The 22443-nt window shown below is 38.9% G+C and overlaps 2 protein-coding genes across 7 annotated transcripts in view; both read left to right on the top strand.

The window, feature by feature from the left end:
- LOC110480038 (zona pellucida sperm-binding protein 4-like) overlaps window positions 1-349 on the top strand; it is a 61903-nt gene extending 61554 nt beyond the window's left edge. The window contains exon 11 of one of the 3 annotated variants that reach the window (XR_014956124.1): window positions 252-349. The gene's annotated coding sequence lies outside the window, so the exon portion shown is untranslated. The remainder of the gene's footprint in view (window positions 1-251) is intronic. The other 2 variants (XR_014956126.1, XM_085582446.1) reach the window with 2 other exon arrangements.
- HELLS (helicase, lymphoid specific) lies at window positions 209-22302 on the top strand. Of its 4 annotated transcripts, none has more exons than XM_085582430.1 (22): window positions 209-349; window positions 1015-1136; window positions 4711-4833; window positions 6149-6208; window positions 6692-6728; window positions 6817-6881; window positions 7347-7388; window positions 8135-8359; window positions 9772-9954; window positions 10212-10355; window positions 10935-11131; window positions 11827-11923; window positions 12864-13025; window positions 13544-13686; window positions 14794-14932; window positions 16328-16411; window positions 16499-16618; window positions 16923-17039; window positions 17918-18077; window positions 19766-19862; window positions 20070-20146; window positions 21775-22302. In XM_085582430.1, exons 2-22 carry the CDS (start codon window positions 1032-1034, stop codon window positions 21870-21872), a joined length of 2475 nt encoding a protein of 824 aa, XP_085438556.1. In that variant the 5' UTR covers window positions 209-349; window positions 1015-1031; the 3' UTR covers window positions 21873-22302. The 4 variants fall into 4 exon arrangements, 3 of the variants coding, with proteins under 3 accessions (XP_085438556.1, XP_085438557.1, XP_021403859.1); XM_085582431.1 differs by lacking the exon at window positions 209-349 and adding an exon at window positions 500-890; XR_014956120.1 differs by lacking the exons at window positions 209-349; window positions 21775-22302 and adding an exon at window positions 19430-19493 and having other exon boundaries at window positions 919-1136; window positions 20070-20101.
- Window positions 22303-22443: the final 141 nt, after the last annotated feature.

The raw sequence follows: 22443 nt of genomic DNA, 5'->3' as shown, positions 1-22443 counted from the left end.
TGCCACCATGCCTATAAAATAATTTTATTTGGGATTAACATTACTCCCTGCTAACATTCCCTCAAATAGATGCACAACCATCTCCAGTTAACCTCTGAACCCATGGCCTGGCAAAGAGAATCACTTTTCCATAAACCACATTATCCAGAATCAGCCTGTCAGGCTTTGGGAATGAGAAGAATGTCATCTACCTCAGTAATTCCTAGACTTGTTTGCCTTTCTTTGCTTCTTTTTTTCCTGCCCCTTTCCAGGTCTCCCGGTGTAGGTCACCATGTGCGTGCAGCAAGTTTAAAACAGCGATTAGTTTGACAAACAGGCACAGACATTAACCAGTACAGCATCTGAAGCGGTAAGCCCTGTTATTTTGACAGCCTGCGTGTTATTATGGAGCGAAAGCGTTTGTGCTGGAACACCGGCAGTATTTACGGTACCGCAGTGCCGCTGCGCGTTTCCCGCTACGCGCGCGGCCCGCAGCGCTCCGCCGCCCCCTGGCGGCACGGCCGGCAGCGCCCGGGCACCCGCGGGCCGGGCCGTGTCCCGTGTCCCTGCGTGTCCCACGCACCGGCGGGCACCGGCGGAGAGGAGCGGGGCGGACCCACAGACCCATCCGGCCGGGGACCGGCCCCCGGGACCATCCAACCTGTGCCGAACACCTCCCCTTGGGCAGCCAGAGCATGGCACCAAGAGCCACATCCAGTCTTCCCACAAACTGCCGCAGGGAGTTACTGCGCGGCTGCCCGGGCAGCCCGGCCAGGGGAACGGAGGGAACGGAGGGAACGGCGCGCCCGGCCCGCGGCCTGCCAGCCGAAACGGCCTCGCGAGAACCTGCGGAGGCGCCACCTCTCGCGCGACTTGCGCGGCGCGCGGTTTTTGTTCTCGCGAGGCGGGCGGTGAGGCGGCGCGCGCGGGAGCGGGGCCGCGGCGGGGCGATGCCGGCCCGCAACTCGGGCGGCGGCGAGGGGCGGCCGCGGGGCTCACCGCGCGGGACCGCGAGTGACCGTGCGCTCCTTGCAGAACCGCTCGGAGCCGAGATGGGGGAGCAGGCAGAGGCGGTGGTGATCACGCCGGCCATGCTGAAGGAAGAGGAGCAGCTGGAGGCGGCGGGGCTGGAGCAGGAGCGGCAGATGCTGGAGAAGGTGAGGGCGGCCCGGGGCGGCCGGCCCCGCCCGGCGGCAGGTCCCCGCGGGCCGCGGGGTCTGTCGGGGTGCCTGGGGACCGGGGCCGCGCAGCTCCTTGGGTTTCAAAACAAACAAACCGGAGGGGCTGGTAAAAGCCGTGTATAAGCGCCTTTTGATCATCCATCCGGGAACCTCATTTTTCTTCTTGTTTTTAAAGGCTAGCGGTGAACTCTTGCACTTAGGGAGAAGCCTCCCGCATTTTATTAGCATTGAAATTTGCAGTGGGAATATTACATCTTTGATTTTGTCGTTCTGAGTCTAAAAATGTGAGCTATAACGCTTATAAAGTGAGCTGATTTCAAAAAGGATAGTAAGTTCGCATTCTTTTACATTTCTGTCTGAAACATTGAAGACAAGATTTTTCTGGTTTTGTTTATCAAAGTGTACATAATACTTATTTCCCTCTTCGGTTAAAGCAAGCTCACCCGCCAAACGGCCTGAGTAGAGTTCTGCAGACCCTTTCCAGAGTAAGCCTGGTTGTGTGTTTCTTTCAGTAGCAGGTATATTTTATGCAGAGCTGACAAAGTAGTCTAGCTGAGAAAGCCCAGCTAACACGGACCAGGTTTATGCCAGTCGCTGTCTCGGTCTGCACTCCTGCTCTTCCCTGCACACAGCTGAGCGGGAGCTGCCTGTGGCCCGGCATTGCTGCCAGGAGAAGCGGACATGTGAGCAGTCCGGGGGGCGATGTTTGGCTTGTGTACCTTGGTTTGCTTGTGTTACAGGAAATGAAGACTGCCTCGGGGAAATGGTACCTCCCACCGCAAGTGATGCCATCGTTACTATGCTTCATTTCCCTCTTGCTGAGAATGTTTTCAAGCGTTGATGATACTAACCAGTCTGTTGATAACTAATCAGTCTGTTTTGGAGTGAGAACACGACAGCATGATGCTTCTAGACCTGTGCTGATCCCTTATATAGTGTTCTGATAACATGATAATTTGTGTTGTGTTTCAGACATAAGGAAATATAAGCTTGAAAGGACTGGTCTCTCAAGTGCTTTTTTGAGAATTGTATTCTAAGGAATCCCAGAATAGTTTGTGTTGGAAGGGGCCTTGAAGCCTTGAAGATCTCGAGATGTTCAAGGAACTATGTAGTAGAGAGATTAGGTTATGTTTTTTTACCCTATTTTAACAATTCTAAGGGCTTGAAAAATACCAGTCTTTAAGGCCTGGAACTAATTTTGATTACTCTTTTTTACTTACTCTAAGACAAGTTAGGATTTACAAAGGTGTGTTTTGATGATGCATTATTTTGTGATACTGTAGTTAGAAAGTTAGAAAGGAATATCGATTCTCCCAGAAGTCTCATAATATTCTTTGTTGCAAACAGTAAGTGATGATGTAGCATATTGGAACTTCAGGTATTCCTTGATTAGAGTACGAACTAAAAATTTGGAGGTAATACTTCTGGAAAGTAAGGAGGAAACCCTTGCAGAGCAAATTTTCTAATTGCACAGGAAATATTGAAATTCTAATTTCTTTCACAAGGACCACTTCGTAATGATGCTATAATGTGGGTTTTTTTTTGTATTCTCCATTTCTTGAGAATCCACAGGACTTGCCTCTAGCAAGAATAGAGCTCCATTGTATGCTTTATCACCTTTTCCCTGTGCAACTGGGGGCCAGTCAGACCAAGGGGATTTACTCCTGTAGTTACCACAGGCTTACTGAGGGGCAGCTTCTGGGTTTTTCTGTGCTTGTCACTTCAGCAAGCCCCCTGCCAGGTGATTTGTACAACAGTTCGGCAAAGGAGTTGCCAGTTCTTTTTGAGGGTTAATGGTGAAATACCACTGTGCAAATAATGAATGTAGCATGGTTACCAAAAGTGGCAAGGTTTTGACCTTTTCAGTCAAAAAGGGGAAAAAAACTGCTGTCATAAGGCTTTAAGGGTTGAGTCAAAAGGCACAGTAAGATGTCATTAAAATGCTGTTCATCTTTGAGTTTTCTTTTTTTTTGCTTGAAATTTTTGAAGTTGATCTAGGAAAAAGCCCTTCAGTTTGGCCAAATAAGAATGCTGTGTTCACTCCAATAAAAAGTGAGCAATAGCATTGTGCTGAAAAAATAGGTTAGTTTTAGTTATATTCTCTCTTGGCATTGCCATCAAGAGTTGATCTTTCTGAGCTCAGATACTTGTCATCTGAAGGTAAAAACCTGGACTGGGGAGAGCAGAAGCAAAGAAAATCACGAGAATGCAATCTCCTCCCCTAGAAAAATTGTGGGGATAGATCGTCCTCTCTTAAAAGAAGTAGGTGATTGCTACCTGATTGGTATTAGAGAAGATCAAGTTCTGATTCGTGGGGGGTCAGACAATCTCCACCGTTTCAGTGTCTCACAGTTTGTCCCGTGGTTCAGGAAATACCCCATTTCCTTACCTATTAGTGTATTTCGTTTCAGAAGAGTCCCTTGTTTTTCTATGTCCTAGCGTGCCTTTCCCCCTGTGTTTCTTTTGAAGGCAGTGATATAGATAAGGATCTTGTAAAGCTCTGCACCTTGTCTCTCTGGGTTTCTCTTGGAGATGCTAATTTAAAACTTTTCACTCTACAGCTACAGTAGGCAAGTGGTGGGGGAGGGTCTCTCTTCTTCCAGGTAACAAGCAATAAGACAATAGGAAACGTCCTCAAGTTCAGCTAGGGGGAGTTTAGATGGGACATTCTTGGAAAATTTTCTTCCCTGAAGGGGGATCAAGCACTGAGACACTCTGCCTGGGGAAGCGATGGAGGCAGCGCTCAAAAAGTGAGGAGATGTTGCACTTCCAGGGCATCCTTGGTTTAGTGGTAACTTGGCAGTGCTGGTTAATGCTTGGACTCGATGATCTTGGATCTTTTCCAAACTAAATGATTCTGTGACTTGTTTGGTATCTCGGTTTTGCAGGCAATGTTAGATGAATGCAGAAGGGTGAATGATTTTTACTTTTTGGGGGTGTCTTGATGCAAGTTTTAAAGAGTAATTTGCAAACTTCTAAATGCACAGCCCTAACTAATTCAGCAGCAGTTACTATGAAAAGCAAGTGTGGATTTTGTAAGCAAAGTGAGCAGAAGTTACTGTTTTCATGTTGGCAATTGACATGAGCTCTATAAAATCATGTGATGGTTTTGTAGCTGTCTGTATATCTTGTTCTTGAGAAACTAACTTGGTGTAAATGTACATGAAGAGATATAATAATAGTAGGGAAGCTGTGCTGAAATTTGCCAGGTAGGTTTTTTTCCCCCCTCAAAAATTTTGCAGGCTACAAATAAACTGAGATTTCATTTTTGCATTGGACGTGAGGCATCTCTGAGTCCTTGAATGCCAGTGCTGCTATACTCGGGGTGTGTGTGGTGTATATGCAAGTGAATGCAACCCTCAGTTACTTTGACCTTACAGCACTTCATAGTGTGAGTCCATACAGTGACAAATCATGCAGTCTGATGGCTGAAAGGAAATGGGTCTGTTTGTGAGACACTTCAGAGTTAATGCTTTTAACACAAGTTATGGTTCTTCAGTATAGTCACAATTGTATCTGTAAATGCTTGACATGTCTTTTTGTTGGGCAGGCTCGAACTTCTTGGGACAGGGAATCAAGTGAAATGCGCTATAAGAGGCTTCAACATTTGCTTGAAAAAAGCAACATCTATTCCAAATTCTTGCTAACCAAAATGGAGCAGCAGCAGCTAGAGGTAGGTGTGTTCTTGCCTGCAGTAAGGATTCTTAAGGTGCTGTCTTCTTTGGATTTTTTTTTCATCGAACTGTTTGAAGTAAAAATGTTTTAAAGATTTGCATTAGTAACATTAAAATCTACTGGAACCTACTGCACAGGATGACATGATGCTTCATGTAGTGTTCAGAATTTGTTCTATAAATTAAAAGATGAATCAGACATGGAAGAACATGAATTATACTTCAAAGTCACAGTGTAAAGGTGGCACTGATGCTTTTACAGTTCTTTTGGCCTGAGTGCAAAGAAAGGAGAGTAAGTATTTCAAATAAGAACTGAAGTTTAAGGGAGCTAGAAGACATGGAGGGAGGATAGAAGCTGCAAAGAACACACTAGGAGGAAGGTGAGTAGCCTGTTTGTCTTGTTAACTGAAAGCTGAGGATGAGATGTACCTTCAAGATGCTAACTTAGGCCTCCCTTAAACAAATAGGTAAATTACAGTGATCTGAGGCTATGCTGTTTTTATGGAAACAAGAGTTTTCATAAAACAGTGTTATGTGTCTTTTTTTTTTAATCCATGGGCTGTCGAGTTCATACCTGGTTTGTCTTGACTTTTTTAACTGTATGTTTATGGACAAGTTTGCAAGATTTTATGCTTGAGAGAGAAGGAAAAGCAGGAAAATATTAAGGACAGCATTTTCCGTAAAGGGACACTGTTAGACTGCAGGAACCTCTTCAAAATACTTCTCTAGTTGAACTGTCAGCTTGAATTCATGGTTATTATATTGCTAGAGTGTGTATTTCAGTACTAAATCTTGCTCCATCTGATAAATACCAAGGTCTTCTACTCTTTATTCAGGATCTTTTTGCTTTTACTTCAGCAAGCAAAAATAGTAGATGGAAGGAAAATCTTAAGTTCTTCAAGACATTAAACACTTCTTTGTTAAAGGCATTCTAGGCTACTTACATTGCTGTCTGTTCTGCAGTGAATATGTAGTATGTATACATTGGATAAATGGAAAACTTACTGCAGTAGATTTAATCTTCAGGAGTTTGCAACTGGGAATATTTTTCTTGACATCTTTCTAAATTACTGTATTTAAGTGTTTAAAGTATTTACTGACAAGCAGTTTAGAGCAGTGGCACTTTCTTGTCCAAATTTTGCTTTATTGTTTTAAACAACATCAGAACAAACATAGTGGGGTTGCAAAAACAAAGTCTACAGAGTACATGTAACTCAGAATTAACAATGTAATCTGTTGCTTCTGTAGTGGATAGTACTGTTGTGGGTGTTAAGGAAACATAAGAATTGCATGTGTGGTTTTTATTTTGTTTAGGAACAGAGGAGGAAAGAGAAATTAGAAAAAAAGAGAGAGATGATGTTAAAATCTGCCAAGGTAAGATTAAGTAGCTACTTTATGCATCTTTCTAAACGTAAGCTTGAGTAATTACAATGTTCGTTTTGATCAAGGTAAGTAAAATAAATAAGTTTGATTGTCCAGTATTTGACTTGCAGGATCTATCTAATATAACATATTTATTTAAACTGTAGCAGGGCTGTTTGAAAGTGCTTAAAAATTGTATACCATGACAGTAATTTTTAGGGGATGTTTTTGACTAGTTGTTATTAGAGAAAATGTTTTCAATTTGTCTTGAGGAGTTTTTGTTTTAGCAATGACTGCTTTGTTCAGCCAAAATAGTAAATAAGTAACAAGAAAAAATAAGCAGGATTTTTTTTCGCTGTTTTTGAAAACTGTTTAGTAGTCAAAATGTTTCAAGAAGCTTTCAAAGGTAATGGTAGGAGCCTGATTACATCTTTTTATCTGTGTCATGATAGAGATGCATAAGGTGATGAACCTCTTTCTATGGTTATTTTCTAGAGTCAAAACCCAGTTGATGGCAAAGAGGAGAAATCGGGTAATGTATTAGGTTTTGCCTTTTTTCAGTACTGGTGGGTTTGGTTTCCTTAATGTTTGATTGTATATACTCAAATATTATCTTATAGGTGCAAAAAAGAAGAGAGGAAGAGAAGATGGGACATACAACATATCAGAAATTATGTCCAAAGAGGTATGCCCTAACTATAAGTAGGTTGTCTGGATTTTTGAAGCACTTTTAATGGGTGAGACAATTTCTGTGACATCTATGTTTTAGAGTGCTGCGTTCTCATACATTGCTACCAGATATCATCAGCCATCAGTAGCCTGTCTGTGAGCTAAGATGTGTGTAGCAAGCAGTGTTATCACAGCTGTAGAAGTTGGATAGTCTTGTTTTTTCAAGTCTTTAGGGGGGGCAAGCTGTGAAGAGTCTACATTGCCAGTTGAATTTTCAACTACCGTTTGTAATTTAAATGTATTACCTGGTGTGTGGTCTTGTTTTAGAGTCACTTATATGATTAATGATGTTGTATGTAAAGCTTTTTAAGTATGTTCAGATTGAAAGGTGAATGAAAAGATTACATGAAATACAAATTTCAGTAGTCTTTAAGGTTAAAAAGCACATAAACATGTTTTTTTTTTCTCTGTTTGTTTCCAGGAAATATTATCAGTAGCAAAAAAAAGTAAAGTGGAAAATCAGGTATGTTGACACAGATTATTGCAGTTTAAGAGCGCTAAACCCAAAGGGAGGGAGGGCTTTTTATATTTTGTAGTATATCCCTAAACTTTACCTGTAAATAAACATCTTTGCTAGTTACTGAAGTCTTGAATTAAAGTTTAGAAAGGTGGTATGCTTGAATGTACTTAAAATACTTATTTCAGAAATCCAACGTGAAAACCTTTATTTTTAAAAAAAAGGAGTTTGAAGGTATTTTTACTTTATAAATTGTTAGTAGCTTCAGAAACAAAGGAAATAAGAGTTTATTAAAAATTATTGGTGTTTGTGTTTAAGACTTTAAAACACTCATTTTTAAGCAGTCAAGTGTAGAGGTAACATGTGAGGTCTCTTTTGCTTCTGTAGTTCCAGAGCTGCATGCACAGTGAATTGCTTCCTAACATTAAGACAGTTTACAGAAAGGAAAGCCCTTCTTACAGAAGGGAAATTGCTGCATTGAATGCCAGCCTTTGTGAGGAAGGTTTTAAGTGTTTACTTTCATGGGTAGAAAATTATAAGCGAAATAGCTTCAGTAGCTGTCACTGTCGTTGAATTCTGAAGGAGAAAAAAGTCTACTCTTGAGTTGACAGTTGATTAAAAAGAAATCTTTGTCTCAGAGACTGTGTTACTTCACAGGACATTAAGGCTGGTGTAAATTGGGAAGAAGTATGTCTTAGCAGGCTTTGATGTGCATTCCACTTGTCACATGTTCCTTGACATTCCTTTTACAGGATGAAGGCTCTGCTGACAACCTGCATCCAGAAGACCTGCAGAAAAATGGAGACTCAAATAGTGTCATTAAGGACAGGTTGTGTCAAGCTGTACGACACAGTGCCAAGCAATTTCTTGATCCAGTGCGAAAGTTTAATGGACAACCAGTGCCTTTTCAGCAGCCAAAGATTTTTACTGGTGGTGTAATGAGGTGGTACCAAGTGGAAGGCATGGAGTGGCTAAGGGTATGGATGCAATTGAATTTGATCAAATTGCTGCTGATTAGAAACTGGTGTGGAGGGGAAGGGATATTAGTAGTCTGTAGTTGGTGCAGGGAGGGTGAAGAGGAGAGAGTTATGATCTTTCATGGTACAGGAATCTGGTGTTACGAAAAAGTTGTCAAATGTTTCAGTGTGGGAAGGATATTGGTGTTGCTAAGCCTTTCTTTATAGGCTTTCTGGCTGTTGTTCTCCATCTTCCCTTTTTCCATCTAGTTTCTTGTTCAACTCAACTGCTCCTTACAAAGAGTTTGTGAAAGCAGAAGGACTATACATCCTACTGAGGAACAGTCTTATTTGTTTCTCTTAAGGGCTTCAATACCTAGCCCAAATGTATTCAAAGACCTGTTACCTTTGCAGGCTTGACACAGATGAATTTTCATTCTCTGTATCTTGGAGTCTTAACTAGTAATATTAGCACAGTGTGTTCAAAATGTTATATCTTTTAACTTCTGAAATGAAAAAAACGATAGGAACTTGCCATCAAAATTACCCACATATGTTTTTAACTTCTACCTGTTTCATCCTGCAAACCAAATTAAAAAGTTCATGAGTCAAAACTGATTTTAATTCTCCTACTGATCTCATATTTCTCTTAGTTTTTTTCTGTTTTTCCTCCCTACAAGCATACACAGTCTGTTTCAACAGGCTTAGACTCTCCCCTCAAGTAGTGCCACTGAACTTGCTCACTCACTTCTGTTACTGGAAAGTGCCTAGTGAAGACAGGCCTCTAACGTAGGGAAATCCAGTTTCCTTAGTTGGGGCCTCAGTTATAATAACCTTTTTATGTATCTTTATTGAACAGTAGAGAGTGGCCAAAGAGCAATTCTTTGTCTTTCTGTTCATTTGTGAGAAGTTGCTCTGCTATTTGTTAGAGTAGGTAGTGTCTGCACAAAAAGCTTTGGCTGGAGCAGTTGGCTGTGTTGGCCAGGAAGTGCCAACTTCCTGTGGTGGGGTTGCTACAGGAGCTCCATGCCTACAGAAGCTCCTTGAATACATACCACTGAAATGTCAGCACAGCCATTTGGTCTTTTGGAAAGCAGAGCTAAGTGAAGTTTTGGAGCTGGGATGAGTAGAATCTTGTGTAATGTTAGCTGTACTTGCAGTTAGTGCCTTCTGGTGCAACACTAAATTACATACTTTCCTTTGATACTGTTCTGGTTTTTGTGCCCTAGTCAGGTATGTAATTGGCTAGGAATGTTTACATCTACATGAGAATATCTAGCATTTACAAGATACTTGTATTTAATTTATAATAAAATCATCTGATATATAAAATGGGCCTAGTAGAGAGTTTCCACAGATGTTACAGTCCTAAAGATCTTTGTTTTTCCAAATGTGTACTGATTATTTTGCGTTTTTCTTTTTTGCATATGCAGATGCTTTGGGAAAATGGTATTAATGGCATTTTAGCTGATGAAATGGGGCTGGGGAAGACAATCCAGTGTATTGCAACAATAGCATTGATGGTGGAGCGAGGGGTCCCTGGTCCATTCTTAGTATGTGGTCCTTTGTCTACTCTTCCAAATTGGATGTCTGAATTCAAGAGATTTACTCCAGAGGTAAAAGAAATTAAGACTTCTTCCTTAGGTTTAAAAGCACAAGTTGTTTAATTTCTATTCTAATTCTTTGCCTTTAAGCATTCTCCATATAGAACATAATTTTAACTGTAGTTGTTTATATGGCTACTACAGGCTGTGCTGTGACTTGCTATGTATTTACAGCCTTCTTGCAAGAGATCTCAGTATTTCTACTGTCTTCCTAATAGCTTAAAATGAGCATTGTGGTCCTGACTTGTAATCTCTTTTTTTTTTTACAGATTCCACTAATGCTCTATCATGGAGCTCAGCAGGAGCGTCGTAAACTGGTTCGTAAAATACGTGGAAGACAAGGATCACTGCAAATCTATCCTGTAGTCATTACTTCCTTTGAAATAGCAATGCGAGACAGAAATGCCCTGCAGGTATCCAAGTTCTTTTAGCCCTGGGACTGTGTTGTGCCTCAATACTGATAGCAGTGCTTTTGAACACAGTAAAAAACCTACCTGCTGCCTGTACAATAAGTTTCATACTGTAGCATGTATATAAGCATTCGCTTCCTTTTCCTTGGTAGTAGTAGCTCTGCAATTTAATGCTTAAGTTCTTCAAACAGGACATTATTCTAAAAGCAGATAGTTACAGCATACCTGGTCTTTTTGTTACCGTTCTGTAGGTGATGGTTAAGGAGGTTTAGAGCAACAACTATACTTAATGTGTAAATATTGTGGTTAACATCACAGTTATTGTTTCAGCAAGATGAATTTTTTGTAGAAGTTTTGTTTCAACCACCCAAACTTTCTGAAAAGTAGTCACATGAAGCGGATGTGTGGCATTAACTGTTTGGACTCCACTCTATTAGTCTGGCAAAGTGAAAAATAGTGAATAGAACCTTTGTAATAGGCAGTATCAAACAGTGCTTATCTTATTAGTGCTTCTTAATTAATCTGATGCCTGTTTTGATGGAATAAAGCTTAAGTTTACTGAAATATCCTTTATTTTCATAGAGTTGCTACTGGAAGTACCTCATAGTAGATGAAGGTCACAGGATTAAAAATATGAACTGCCGCCTTATCAGAGAATTGAAACGATTTAATGCAGACAATAAACTCCTGTTGACTGGCACTCCTCTGCAAAACAACTTGGCAGAGCTTTGGTCATTGCTTAACTTCCTCTTGCCAGATGTGTTTGATGATTTGAAAAGGTAGGTTGCAGTCTGATGGTGGGAACTATTTCTGTTTGTTCTGTTTGACTGTTATTATGACTTTAATAACTAAACTTACCAGCATGTGAAGAGTTGTTTTATGGCATAGTTGTAATCCAGTATGATTATTTGGTGGCAAAGGCTTTGTAACGTGTCTTGCCTCGCACTTAGTTGTTTCAGAAAGGAAGGAATTAATTGTTGTCTTCCTGGATAGTGGAAGCTCAGATGTGAGCTAAGGTGTGAACATATGCGATGAGAGATGTTTGAAAATGCCTGGTGCTCCTTTTTGGAGATTCTCAAAGGTGTTGGGATTCTCAGTTGTTGGATGAAGCTGTGTGAGGCTGGCAGACACAGGACCCACAGATAATTTTCTGCAGCAGTAGGGAGTCAGGTGGAAGAGCACTGCTAAAAGAGTGTTTTGACTAATTTTTGGGAAAAGATATGACCTAGAGGGAATATAATAGATGATAGTGACTATTCCAACTAGTACAAGTATTTTTACATATTACATAGAACATCAAGCTTCTGAATTGACAGGTGTATTTCAGAAATTTCTCCGATACACCTTCTATTCATGATGGGATGAGTGCTTTATATTTTTTTTAATCACAGGATAGGAGAAGAATAGATACTTCATAGCTATTAATCTTCATTATTTTAGTAAGCTATTTTTTTTCCTTGCTTTGTTTTTATAGCTTTGAATCCTGGTTTGATATTACCAGCATTACAGAAACTGCTGAAGATATTATTGCTAAAGAAAGGGAGCAAAACATCTTGCATATGCTGCATCAGGTTTTCATTTATTCTTCGTTTTGTATTTTTTATGATATAGTTGTAACATAGGCCATTTATGTCATGAAGTGTGTCAAAATCTTGTTTGTGATGCTGAATTCTGGTCTGAACTTTTTATTGTGGCACTTCTGGACTTCCTGAGACTTGTAGGGTGTTCTTTTCAATCTTTGCAGCACTTACAAATGCTAAAGGAGCAATGTATCTCTTTCATAGCCATTCATTTTTCTTCTTGGAACTGAATTTAGTCAAACTTAATTGCAGTTACAGACTTCAATTCACCAAGAGATTTAATCAGTGTATTTATTTTGTTAAAAGATCATTTTGAGGGAACTTAACGTAACATTTTGGTGTTGAGCAAAATACCTTTTGACAAACTAGTTATATAATGTGGCTGTCTTCAAATTTACACTTAAAGCTCTTTTTTTAAGAGAGTGTGTGGAGGTAAATGCTTACAGACCTATCATTTTTCCATTATAAGCCGCTGGTGAGGGATCTGAACTGTATCTTCTATGTATAACTGTTGATGACTATTTATTTTGGCTAAAGGTTTAGGGTGTTTTCAGAAAAACTTGATTTAAGAAATATAACAAAATGAACAGTTTTGTATTAAGATTATTTTCAGTTTACTGGAATTTGTAAGAAAGGTCTGTAATGTAGTTAGTACTGCACCCTTACTAAGCACTTCAGAATTTTTTAAATGTTAAGGGGGTGTGTTTGTGTTGAAACACAAACATGTTTGGTACCAGCATGTGCGTGAAAATGTTCAGTAGGCATACATATTAAGAAATGAAATATATGTGCAAATTAACTCTCTTGCTTTAAATAGGCAAAATAGCATCACATCAGTAGGCCTGCTTCTGTGTTGTTGTCATGTTTTCCTTGTTTTAAACTAGCTGTGTTGACAGCTTTGAGTAATTGTAGCATCTGCTCACCATTTCAGATTCTGACACCTTTCTTACTGAGAAGGCTGAAATCAGATGTTGCTCTTGAGGTTCCTCCTAAACGAGAAGTTGTGGTATATGCACCGCTGGCAAAGAAGCAGGAGACTTTCTATACTGCCATTGTCAATCGCACCATTAGGAAACTCTTTGGAAATAATGAGGTATCTGCTGATAAGGATATTAGGAATGTGCTTACTTGTAATAGTTTGTATGCAAAATCATATTGGTACTGCTTCATTACCGTTGTAACTAAACCTGCTTTTATTCTTAAATTTTTAGTCTGATCTATTTGTTATCTATTTCAATAGTGGCAGCTACTGTGATAGGCCTGTGGCACAGAAGTAAAGCAATATAAGTGTAAATATGTTCTTGATGACTTGTAGCTTGGGAGGGAAAGAGCACTGTTTTTATAGAGTTGAGTCTAAGTTTCAGCTTAGAATTGGTAAAGTATGAATGTAGCTTTCTAAACTCAAAAAGAAACTTTCAAAATCTATAGTTGTAGACCTTTACAATTTGGCTGCTCTTCTACATAGCCAAAATCTAAGCCGCCGAAGTCTAAATAAGTGTTGCATGATGCACATTACTGAGGCCTCTTTTCAGTTTTGAAATTCTTGGATCAGCACAGGCCTTTGATTCTGAAGCTGGCTGCTGTTGATGGCAATGTTCTCATTTCCCACAGGAAGAAGTAGTTGAGTTGAGCTCTACAGGCCGACCAAAACGCCGTAGTCGAAAAGTGGTTGATTATTGTGAAGAACATAATGGTTCACCTGATGACTTGGAAAAATTAATCAGCAAAATGGAAGAGGAAGTAGAAAAAGAGAGGTGCCTGTCTTGAAAGATTTTTTTTTTTCTTGTTGTACTGTCTGTCTCCCTCTTAGTTTGCTTCCAGTGCTTTGCTTACTGAATTGATCAGGAAGAATGGCATTTAGTGATTCACAATCCTTGTTGCTTTATGGTTTGTTTCTTTGATTTTACCTGGTATTCACTGAGCCATGATAGAGTTACAGTTAACTTCAGGACACTGTTGTCGTTTAACTTGAGGCAGCAGCCAAGCACCACATAGCTGCTCACTCACAACTCTATTAGTGGGGTTGAGGAAAGAATCAGAAGGGTAAAAGCTGAAAAATGTGTAGTTTGAGATAGTAGTTTAATAGGGAAGGCAAAAGCTGCACATGCAAGCAGCATAATACAAGGAATTAATTCACTGCTTCCCATGGGCAGGCAGGTGTTCAGCCATCTGCAGGAGAGAAGGGTCCTGTCATGCATTGCAGTTGCTTGGAAAGACAGTGTCACTTCAAATGTCCTCCACTTTGCCTTCTGTTGGTGACTCTAAATTGGTTTAAAGTCTCTTGGGCATAAGGAAAATCTTCAGGTTGAAAAGTGTTTATTTTGCTAGATTTTTATTCTAAACTGATGTAGGCTTATAAGAACAGACAATTATATCTGTTTGTGTTAGATTTATGGTATGCATGGATACCTTATGTTGGAGACACTACTATGTAGAAGAGCTAAATATCTGTATTCATTGTGATTCCTGCGATGTAGCCAAATTGGGATAGGCATACAGCTGATTCTGGAGCATCTTGGGTCTTGCTCCCCAGGAAATCTGACCCTGTGGTCTGGTGAGGGCTTGCTTCTGTTCCCTGATCTGCTGTGTGACTTGGACAAGTCAAATTGTGCTTCTAATTACTACTGACTGCTCTTTTGTATTTTTAATCAATAATGGCAAACAGTTATGCCTTCATTGCCAAGTGTAGCACTCTAAAAAGTTTTGTCTGGTAATACCTTTGCAAACTATAAGAGATTTTGAGCACGTCACAGCATGTGACTCCATTGCTTAATTTTGTTGTAGGGATTTTTTTCTCTCAAATATTTATAGCATAATAAGGGGACACTTTCAGTACTAATAAGATGTTATGTCTTTTCAAGGCCAGTGGTAGAAGTGAGCATTCCCATGGATTCTGAGGTGAACCTTAAACTGCAGAATATTATGATGTTATTGAGGAAGTGTTGTAATCACCCCTATCTTATTGAGTATCCTTTGGATCCTGTGACACAACAATTCAAGGTACAAATTTTAAAAGCATTAGAGAAAATTTATTCCAGGCATTAAAAAGCAATAGACTGAGAGCTGATGGCAGTAAAGAAAGACCTTTTCAATGTATTTGGCATATGCCTCCTATTGAATTCCAGCAGTATACTGAATCATTATTTGAAACTTCTTGTAGCAGCAGTAGCAGGGACCTGTTCAGCTGCTCTGCCCATTCAACCTTTGCACAGTGGTGCCTTGGTGTTCTTCATTGTGACAGTGCTCTTCTGCTGGTGGGGAGTTATTCACAGAATTGCTGGCTTCCATTGACTCCAGGTGCTTTAGGGGCTGCCTCAAGGTCTCCTCACCAGGGTTATTTTTCAAAACAAATGCTAACCTTGGTGAACTGTTCATGAAGAAAATTGTATGTGATGCAGGAGGTGCAGTGATAACATTGAAGAACTCTACCAAATATAAGTCTTCTTCTCAGAGAATACAGCATCCTTCCTCAAAAGGGAAAAAATCTAAGTTATATCACAAAGACCAGGTGGTAGCTTAATCTACACAAAGCAGATGGAAATACAGGAAAGTATGAAATAATTTGAATTGAAAGAATTTTAAAAGAACTGGAAGTTGTTTGCACATTCTAAATGTAGATGTTGGTTTGTAGGTATGTATAGTCATGTTTTCTATTTTGTGAGTGATAACAGAGCCTGCTGTGCTCCAGAGTATGCTGTTGAAATGTGTCGATGTAAAGTCAATGCACAAAAAGCAGATTTCCCAGTCAGGGAGGTGAGGGAAGATTAGTGTGTTGAAAATTGAGACTGTTTGATAGTTGACACCATCCACAGGAGTTAGTACTTGCTCAGGAAGATGTATTCATAATTCCCACAGTGGCTGCTATATCTTTCAGACCTGAGAAGTTTCTATTTCCCTGCCTGTAGCCCATGGCAGGGATTTGATCTAGCAAGCTCTCTTGAAGAGAGGTTTAAGGAAGCAGTGGGAAAACTTGTAAACTTTGACTGCTGCTGCTGTGTAATAACTTGTTCAGCAATGCCTCTCTGTGTCCAGTAGGTGGAAGCCTTAGTGTGTCTTAATTACAAACTGGGAAAGAAACAGCAGCATTATCCCATGAGGAAAAGTTATCAACATGAAGGTTTCTCCTTCCAGAAATAGGGTGAAAACTAATTAGTTTTAAAAAATAATTATTTGGGCATATAAAATGGTGGAGTTTAAATTAGTTTCATGATGATTTAAGTGATTCAAGTTGTTTGCGTAAATTAATATTACTTCCAGTAGTATGGCTTTTAGTTAAGAAAATGGTGCACACTTGTTTCCATGAGATTTCAGAGAGCTTTTGTTGGTGCTTCTGAGTTGAGGAAACCATTGGTCTCCTTCCCTCCTAATATATGATTCTCTCTTCCCTGTTCGAAGGTTGATGAAGATCTAGTAAAGAATTCAGGCAAGTTTCTACTCTTGGACCGAATGCTTCCAGAACTTAAAAAGAGAGGACATAAGGTAAAGCTGAAGATTATTGGAGGGATGAGATACAGTCATCTTCCTAGGAACAAAAAATGTTATTAAGGAATCTTTTTGGTTTTGTAGGTTTTGTTATTCTCACAAATGACTATGATGCTTGACATTTTGATGGATTACTGTTACCTGAGAAACTTCAAATTCAGTCGATTGGATGGCTCTATGTCGTACTCAGAGAGGGAAGAAAATGTAAGTAGATTGGTGTGCCCTGTGAGCACATTAGCAAATTATGCTTTTGCTGTGACACTGGGGTATGATTTTGCACAGCATTTCACCTTTAACAGACAAAACACCTCTGTGCTGAAAACTGTCTTCTGCCTTAGTATCTGCAGCTCGGAAATATTGAAGAATTGAGGTATACCTAAAATGCAGTGCCTCCTAAAACCAGCTTGTGTTGTATTTTCTGTGTTCATCTTTTAAACAGGTCTCATTAACCATTAGCCATGTTATGTTTGGTCCATCTACTTTTTTTAATAGATGAAATCTCTTCCAGATGCACCAATTTAATACTGACCCTGAAGTCTTCCTGTTCTTAGTGAGTACAAGAGCTGGAGGCCTGGGCATTAACTTAACTGCAGCAGACACAGTTATCATATATGACAGTGACTGGGTACGTTGACAGATTGTTAACCTCGTGATAGATGTCAAAAATGCTTTCTCTTGCTCCTTTTGATAATAATTTATGAACCCATTATGGTATAGACCATTTCTAACTTTAATGAGGTGTTATGTGAAGGCAATAGTAGCACGTTAGCATGTGCAAACATTTTGTTTGTGGAATAATACAGCCTCATTTGAAAAGTCCTGGGTTACTGACTACAACATTAGAGTTGGTTTCTGGGTTTGCCCCTGAGTTACCAAAAGCCAGGGGGGGTTTTTATGTTGTCAATGCATTTCCTTCTTTTTATTACTTAAATTTGAGTATAGCTAGACCTTTTACGGGTTCCCTGCTGCCATGTTAATACCAGCTACATGAATTTCCTCTGTGTTTTGCCACATGTGTTTTAGCTAGCTAGGATTCTGCTGCTCCTGTAAATCTGGAGGCTGGGAAGAAGAGAGGTTTGGAAGGAAACAACTGAGTCCTTCTGCATTTTCACTTCATTTTAGTAGACAGCGCTGCTATTTTCAGTTTCAAAAACTTTAAAAATACCATTTCTTATCCTCTAACAAAGAAAACCAACACAAACCTACAACTAAAATTATCATCTAAATCTGTCATATTAACCATGTCCATCTGTAGAAAACCACAGGACATAGTGCGGAAGCAGTCCAGGCTGGTTGGGTTTCTCTGCCTGTGCAGCTATAGCAGCAGAGCTTGTCATGGATAAGCTTAAGAGTCGAGAGTGGTAGAGTTGTATTATACCATGTCTCTTCTGCTTCTACACTGACTCTGAGCTCCCCATTAAAAATGCTGCATGCAGTATGTCCTTTAAAAAAAGGATAATGGCATATCAGAATGGTTACTGATTTAATTCTTTATCTACTCAGAACCCCCAGTCAGATTTGCAGGCCCAAGACAGGTGTCACAGAATTGGTCAGACAAAGCCAGTAGTTGTTTATCGTCTCGTGACAGCAAATACTATTGACCAGAAGATTGTGGAGACAGCTGCTGCCAAGAGGAAGCTGGAGAAGCTGATTATCCATAAAAGTTAGTATCTTTCTCTTAGGACTTCATGTCAATATGTGTTGCTTCTTTAAATCTCAAGCTGTTCAGTATCCTGTTTGCCTCTGTCCAGTGTGTTATAACCACAGAAGTCCAGTCCTGTTTGAACAACTGGCCAGTAGAACAACTGCTAAATAGAACAATAGTCTTTGGGTTTATGTACAGAACAGTGGTGAATCTTGTGGTGTTCTTGGTTATATGGCTTGTCACACTCAAAAGTCTTGAGAATGTGATTGCTTTAAAGCATCCCTTTGAGGATGAGCTTTTCTTGTATAGATCCTGTTGGAATCCTGCTTTGCTTCTGTAGCTTATTCTGTTTGGGACATTTGTCAATGCCTTCAGTTTTGCAAGAATTTTAATATTTATCTTGGCATCTATTGGTGTATCACATGTAAATCTTGCAGCTTAGGGGTGTCACTTCAGGAACCTTTGGATTCATTGTGTAAATGTAAAGCTGATATTATGGATCTTGTTATTGTGAATATCTAAAAAGTGTTGGAACTTAGGAGAAGCAAATGAGGAAGGAAAATCAGAAAACTAACTATGTAGGGTATATACAATACAAATACTGGAGCTTAAGAACTGAATTTTGTTACAAAACATTGTGGTGTTTGTTTGTTTGTTTGTTTTGACTTTCCATCTTGTGCTTCTGTTACATCGAACAAAATTCTTGGGAAACTGTATTTTTCTTGCTATTATGGCAACTTGACACCTGCACAGCACTGATTTAATACCATGTGGTTTGTGAAACTCTGAAAGCTAAATGGGAGAGACAGCATCATTAATAATGCATGAAAGGACCTGGAGCATGTCTGTCACTGCTGTAGATGTTAATGGGGGAGAGAATCCTATAGCTCAGACTGCTCTGGAACTTGAATCTGATTTGCACTTGACAGATAAACTCAGAGTTCTTGAAGGGAGATGGGAAAAGATGTAGGGAGGGTTTCTGAAGCTAAGCTACAGCAAGGATCATCAGTGTGATGAAAGGACTGAGTGAAGACACATTAATAAAATGGGTACATGTGTTGATAAAACCTGAGGAAATTTGGCACACAACAGCAAGTCTTGCCAGTCTCCTTGAAATGTATGAGACCAAGCTTGATTTCATGCTCAGCTTTGGTTAGGTAATAATCTTGTGTAATGTTTTTTTTAGTTGGACTGCCATCCAGATTTGCTGTAAATAGGTGCTAGCATAGTCTCAAGAAATCAGTCTGTGTCAAGGGTATTACTTTGTCATGTCTGTCTGTTTCATTAAACTGAGGCTGTTCTCTCTGTAAACCATATCTTTCACATATTTCATGTCTTGTGGTTAATACAATTTACTTTGTTTTAACCAGCTTACAATACAAAGGGAACAAAATACAGCATCCACAATATAACTTTATTTACAATGTTTTTACAGTAAGTAGAACTAATGGTTTTTCTGCTCTGTGTCTATGTGGGCATGTTGAATTGGTGTTTCAATCAGTTCTCCTGCATACTTCATATATGTCTACATACATACACATTATAGAAGGTGAAAGGTCTGCATGCAAACCTTCATGTACCTCTGAGTCTGTTAGTGTAAGCTGTGCTTATGTGAGGACTAAAACAATGAAACCTAGCATTAGTTTTGATATTCAATAATTTGTTCTAGTCTTTGTGTGCTTTCTTAAAATTTATTATTTCTACAGATCAGTTTAAAGGTGGCAAATCTGGACTAGCACAGTCAAAAAGCTGCCTGGACCCTCAGGAATTGTTAGAATTACTGAAATCCAGAGACTATGAGAGGTATGCGGATTTCTTATTTTTTTGGACCATGAGTTTGTAACTTGTAATTTGCAAGCATCTGTCAAGAGCTTTTTTGTTTTATGAAGTGGTATGTGGATCTTCATAGAGGAAAGAATGTCTTAGGGATTCTGCTACATGGGAAAACTGACATCTATGCAATACTAATATGCTTTTATCCTTATTGAGAGATTATTTCTTCTTTAACAGGGAGGTTAAAGGATCTAAAGAAAAAGTAATCAGTGATAAAGATCTAGAGTTACTTTTGGATAGGAGTGATCTCATTGGTAAGTCTGAGTTTTCGTGTTTTCTTTATTCTGTTCAGCAGTAAATTAATATCTTTTAAGAATCTTTGTATGTGGAAAGCTGCTAAAGCTTAATTTCCCTACAGCTGTCCATTTGACAAAGGACCCTTTGGTCCCTTTGTTGGCATTTTCAATATGGTTTGCTGGAGAAGAAATAACAGGACTTGGACAAAAGTATTCCAGAAAACCACATTCAAGCATGCTGTGCCCTGAGCATACTGTGAAATGACAAGCATAGATTAGGAGGTGTTCTGCAGAGCAGCTTTCAAGGAGAGTTGCTGTAATTGATCAAAATAAAAATTATTCTCAGGAAAGATTTATTCCAGCAAGCTTAAAAATGTACTTCAATGCTGTCGTAATTCAAAATACATTTATCTAACATTTTTGGGAAAAGAAGTTAAGTCAACGTTTGGAGGAAAGAAATCAAGCTTTTCAGAGTTCCCATGGCTTGTCAGTGGATCAGCTATTCAGCAAAAAAACACAAGTCTTTTTTGAGGTTGTCTGCAAATTCTAGTGTTTGATCAGGCCAAGGTATTATTGAAAAAAACTCTAACTTTCCTGAGAGGAAAAATTCATGTCAAGGTCATAGATATGGAATGCTTTTGTATGATTAGTAGATTTAATATGCCTTGATTCCCTCAGCATCTTTAGCAGAACAAGACTCCAAGCATAGATACAGGAAAAAAAAAAAAATAACTCAGTCATTACAGAAGTTAGAAGTAAAAAATTTAGCCTTAAGTAAGTGTGCTGTATGTAGTTTGTGTAAAATTAGTTTACCTTAGGAAACTCTTGCTATATTTTAGATAATATAGGAAAAAAATTTAAGGCATTGTTCTGTAAAACTGCTTATTTCAGGCTGATAATACAGAAAATTTTTCTTGATGAATGGGTATTAAGGTCTGTATCTTTAGAATTTCAGATTGTGAAACCATCTGATTTCTCTTTCCAAGCTGAAGAAGGTGCTGTTTATCTTGTGTTATTAGTGTGCATTATATTTATCATGGTTGCTGTTTTTCTTCTTTGCTATGCTAATCAAAATTAATATAATAAAGATGTCCAAAAATGTTCATACAAAGATATTAGTCTGGCATAATATACTGAATATTTGCTATAATTAACTGCAGTTAGTGCTCTAGAAAGCAAAATTCCACCTCCCACCCTGGTAAGCCATGATTACTCAATTTATATAAATGTAATACTTTTTCATTAGCTTAATATTCACTGGAAGGGTAACAAAGTGATTGCAATTGCCAGGAAGAGAAGTTTTTATTTTTGGAAAGAATATTACTTATCAGAGCTGTAATTTTATGTTTCTCCTGGTAATTTCACTAAATAGGTTTTCTGGGTGCTTTTTTCAGGAAAATTAGACTAAGTCAGGCAGCTTTTAGAACTTCTTTTCTCCATTCACATTTAGCCAGAGATGTTGGAATTTTTTCATACAAGCATACAACTGAAAAATATTTTTTAACACAAACTTTTAGTAGCCAACTGTTGATGAAGGAGCAAAATTTTGTCATCTTGTTCTCCAACTCTGCAAAATATTTTTTAACTTGTTTTCCAAATCTCTTTTCTATTACACCTCTTATGGTTGACCTTTGTTTTAATCTTAGATCAAATGAAGGCCTCTGACAAAATGAAAAAGGAAAAAATGGGTGTCTTCAAAGTCCTAGAAGAGTCATCAGAGTCCAATGCAGAATGTGTGTTTTAATATGCAAATGTGGCTTCTATGTAGTGTTTCAAATCTTGCAGAGATTACACTTACGCTTGCTGGTCCATGATGCTGACTTTCCTTAAGGCCTTGTTCAAATCCCTTGTGTTCTTCCAGTGAATTTTAACATCTTCTAGAGTATAATGCAGGTGATAGTTGTAGCTTTAGTAGGCTTTCATAAAGCAAATGAGCATGTTTCACGTTTTCAGCTAGTTCCTGTACTCAGTGGTATAAACTGGCAAATTTGTTTAAAAAATCTTCCTGTGGAAGTCCTAAACCCCTGTTTCTTGGTTGTTTTTTTAAAATATGGTGTCAATTATAGTTTTATTTGGAAGGGAGAATGTGTACGTTCGTTAAAGCCATTTGGGTAGCTTCTGTTTTTAACTTCTGAGAATTATTTTGATTAAATAAATACCTGTTTTGTTCTAAATGTCTATGGATTTTGGCTTCTTAAACAAGCAAATCTGATCCATTAATTCACACTTTCCTACTTACTTAGCACATTAGCCAATGTGATAAAGAAAAACAAACTAACCCCACAAAACAGCAGAAAAACACCCACACACAAAAC

This window comes from Lonchura striata, chromosome 6 (assembly GCF_050655825.1).
Source record: "Lonchura striata isolate lonStrDom1 chromosome 6, ASM5065582v1, whole genome shotgun sequence".
NCBI lineage: Eukaryota > Metazoa > Chordata > Aves > Passeriformes > Estrildidae > Lonchura > Lonchura striata.
Note: the sequence above shows the minus strand (reverse complement) of the source record. Positions and strands in the feature narration are given on the sequence as shown.

Coding starts and splice junctions, on each gene's coding strand:
- HELLS (XM_021548184.2), top strand. CDS start 930: ATGCCGGCCCGCAACTCGGGCGGCGGCGAGGGGCGGCCGCGGGGCTCA. Junction 6,729..6,816: donor TGGCAAAGAGGAGAAATCGG/GTAATGTATTAG, acceptor ATTATCTTATAG/GTGCAAAAAAGAAGAGAGGA. Junction 8,360..9,771: donor AAGGCATGGAGTGGCTAAGG/GTATGGATGCAA, acceptor TTGCATATGCAG/ATGCTTTGGGAAAATGGTAT.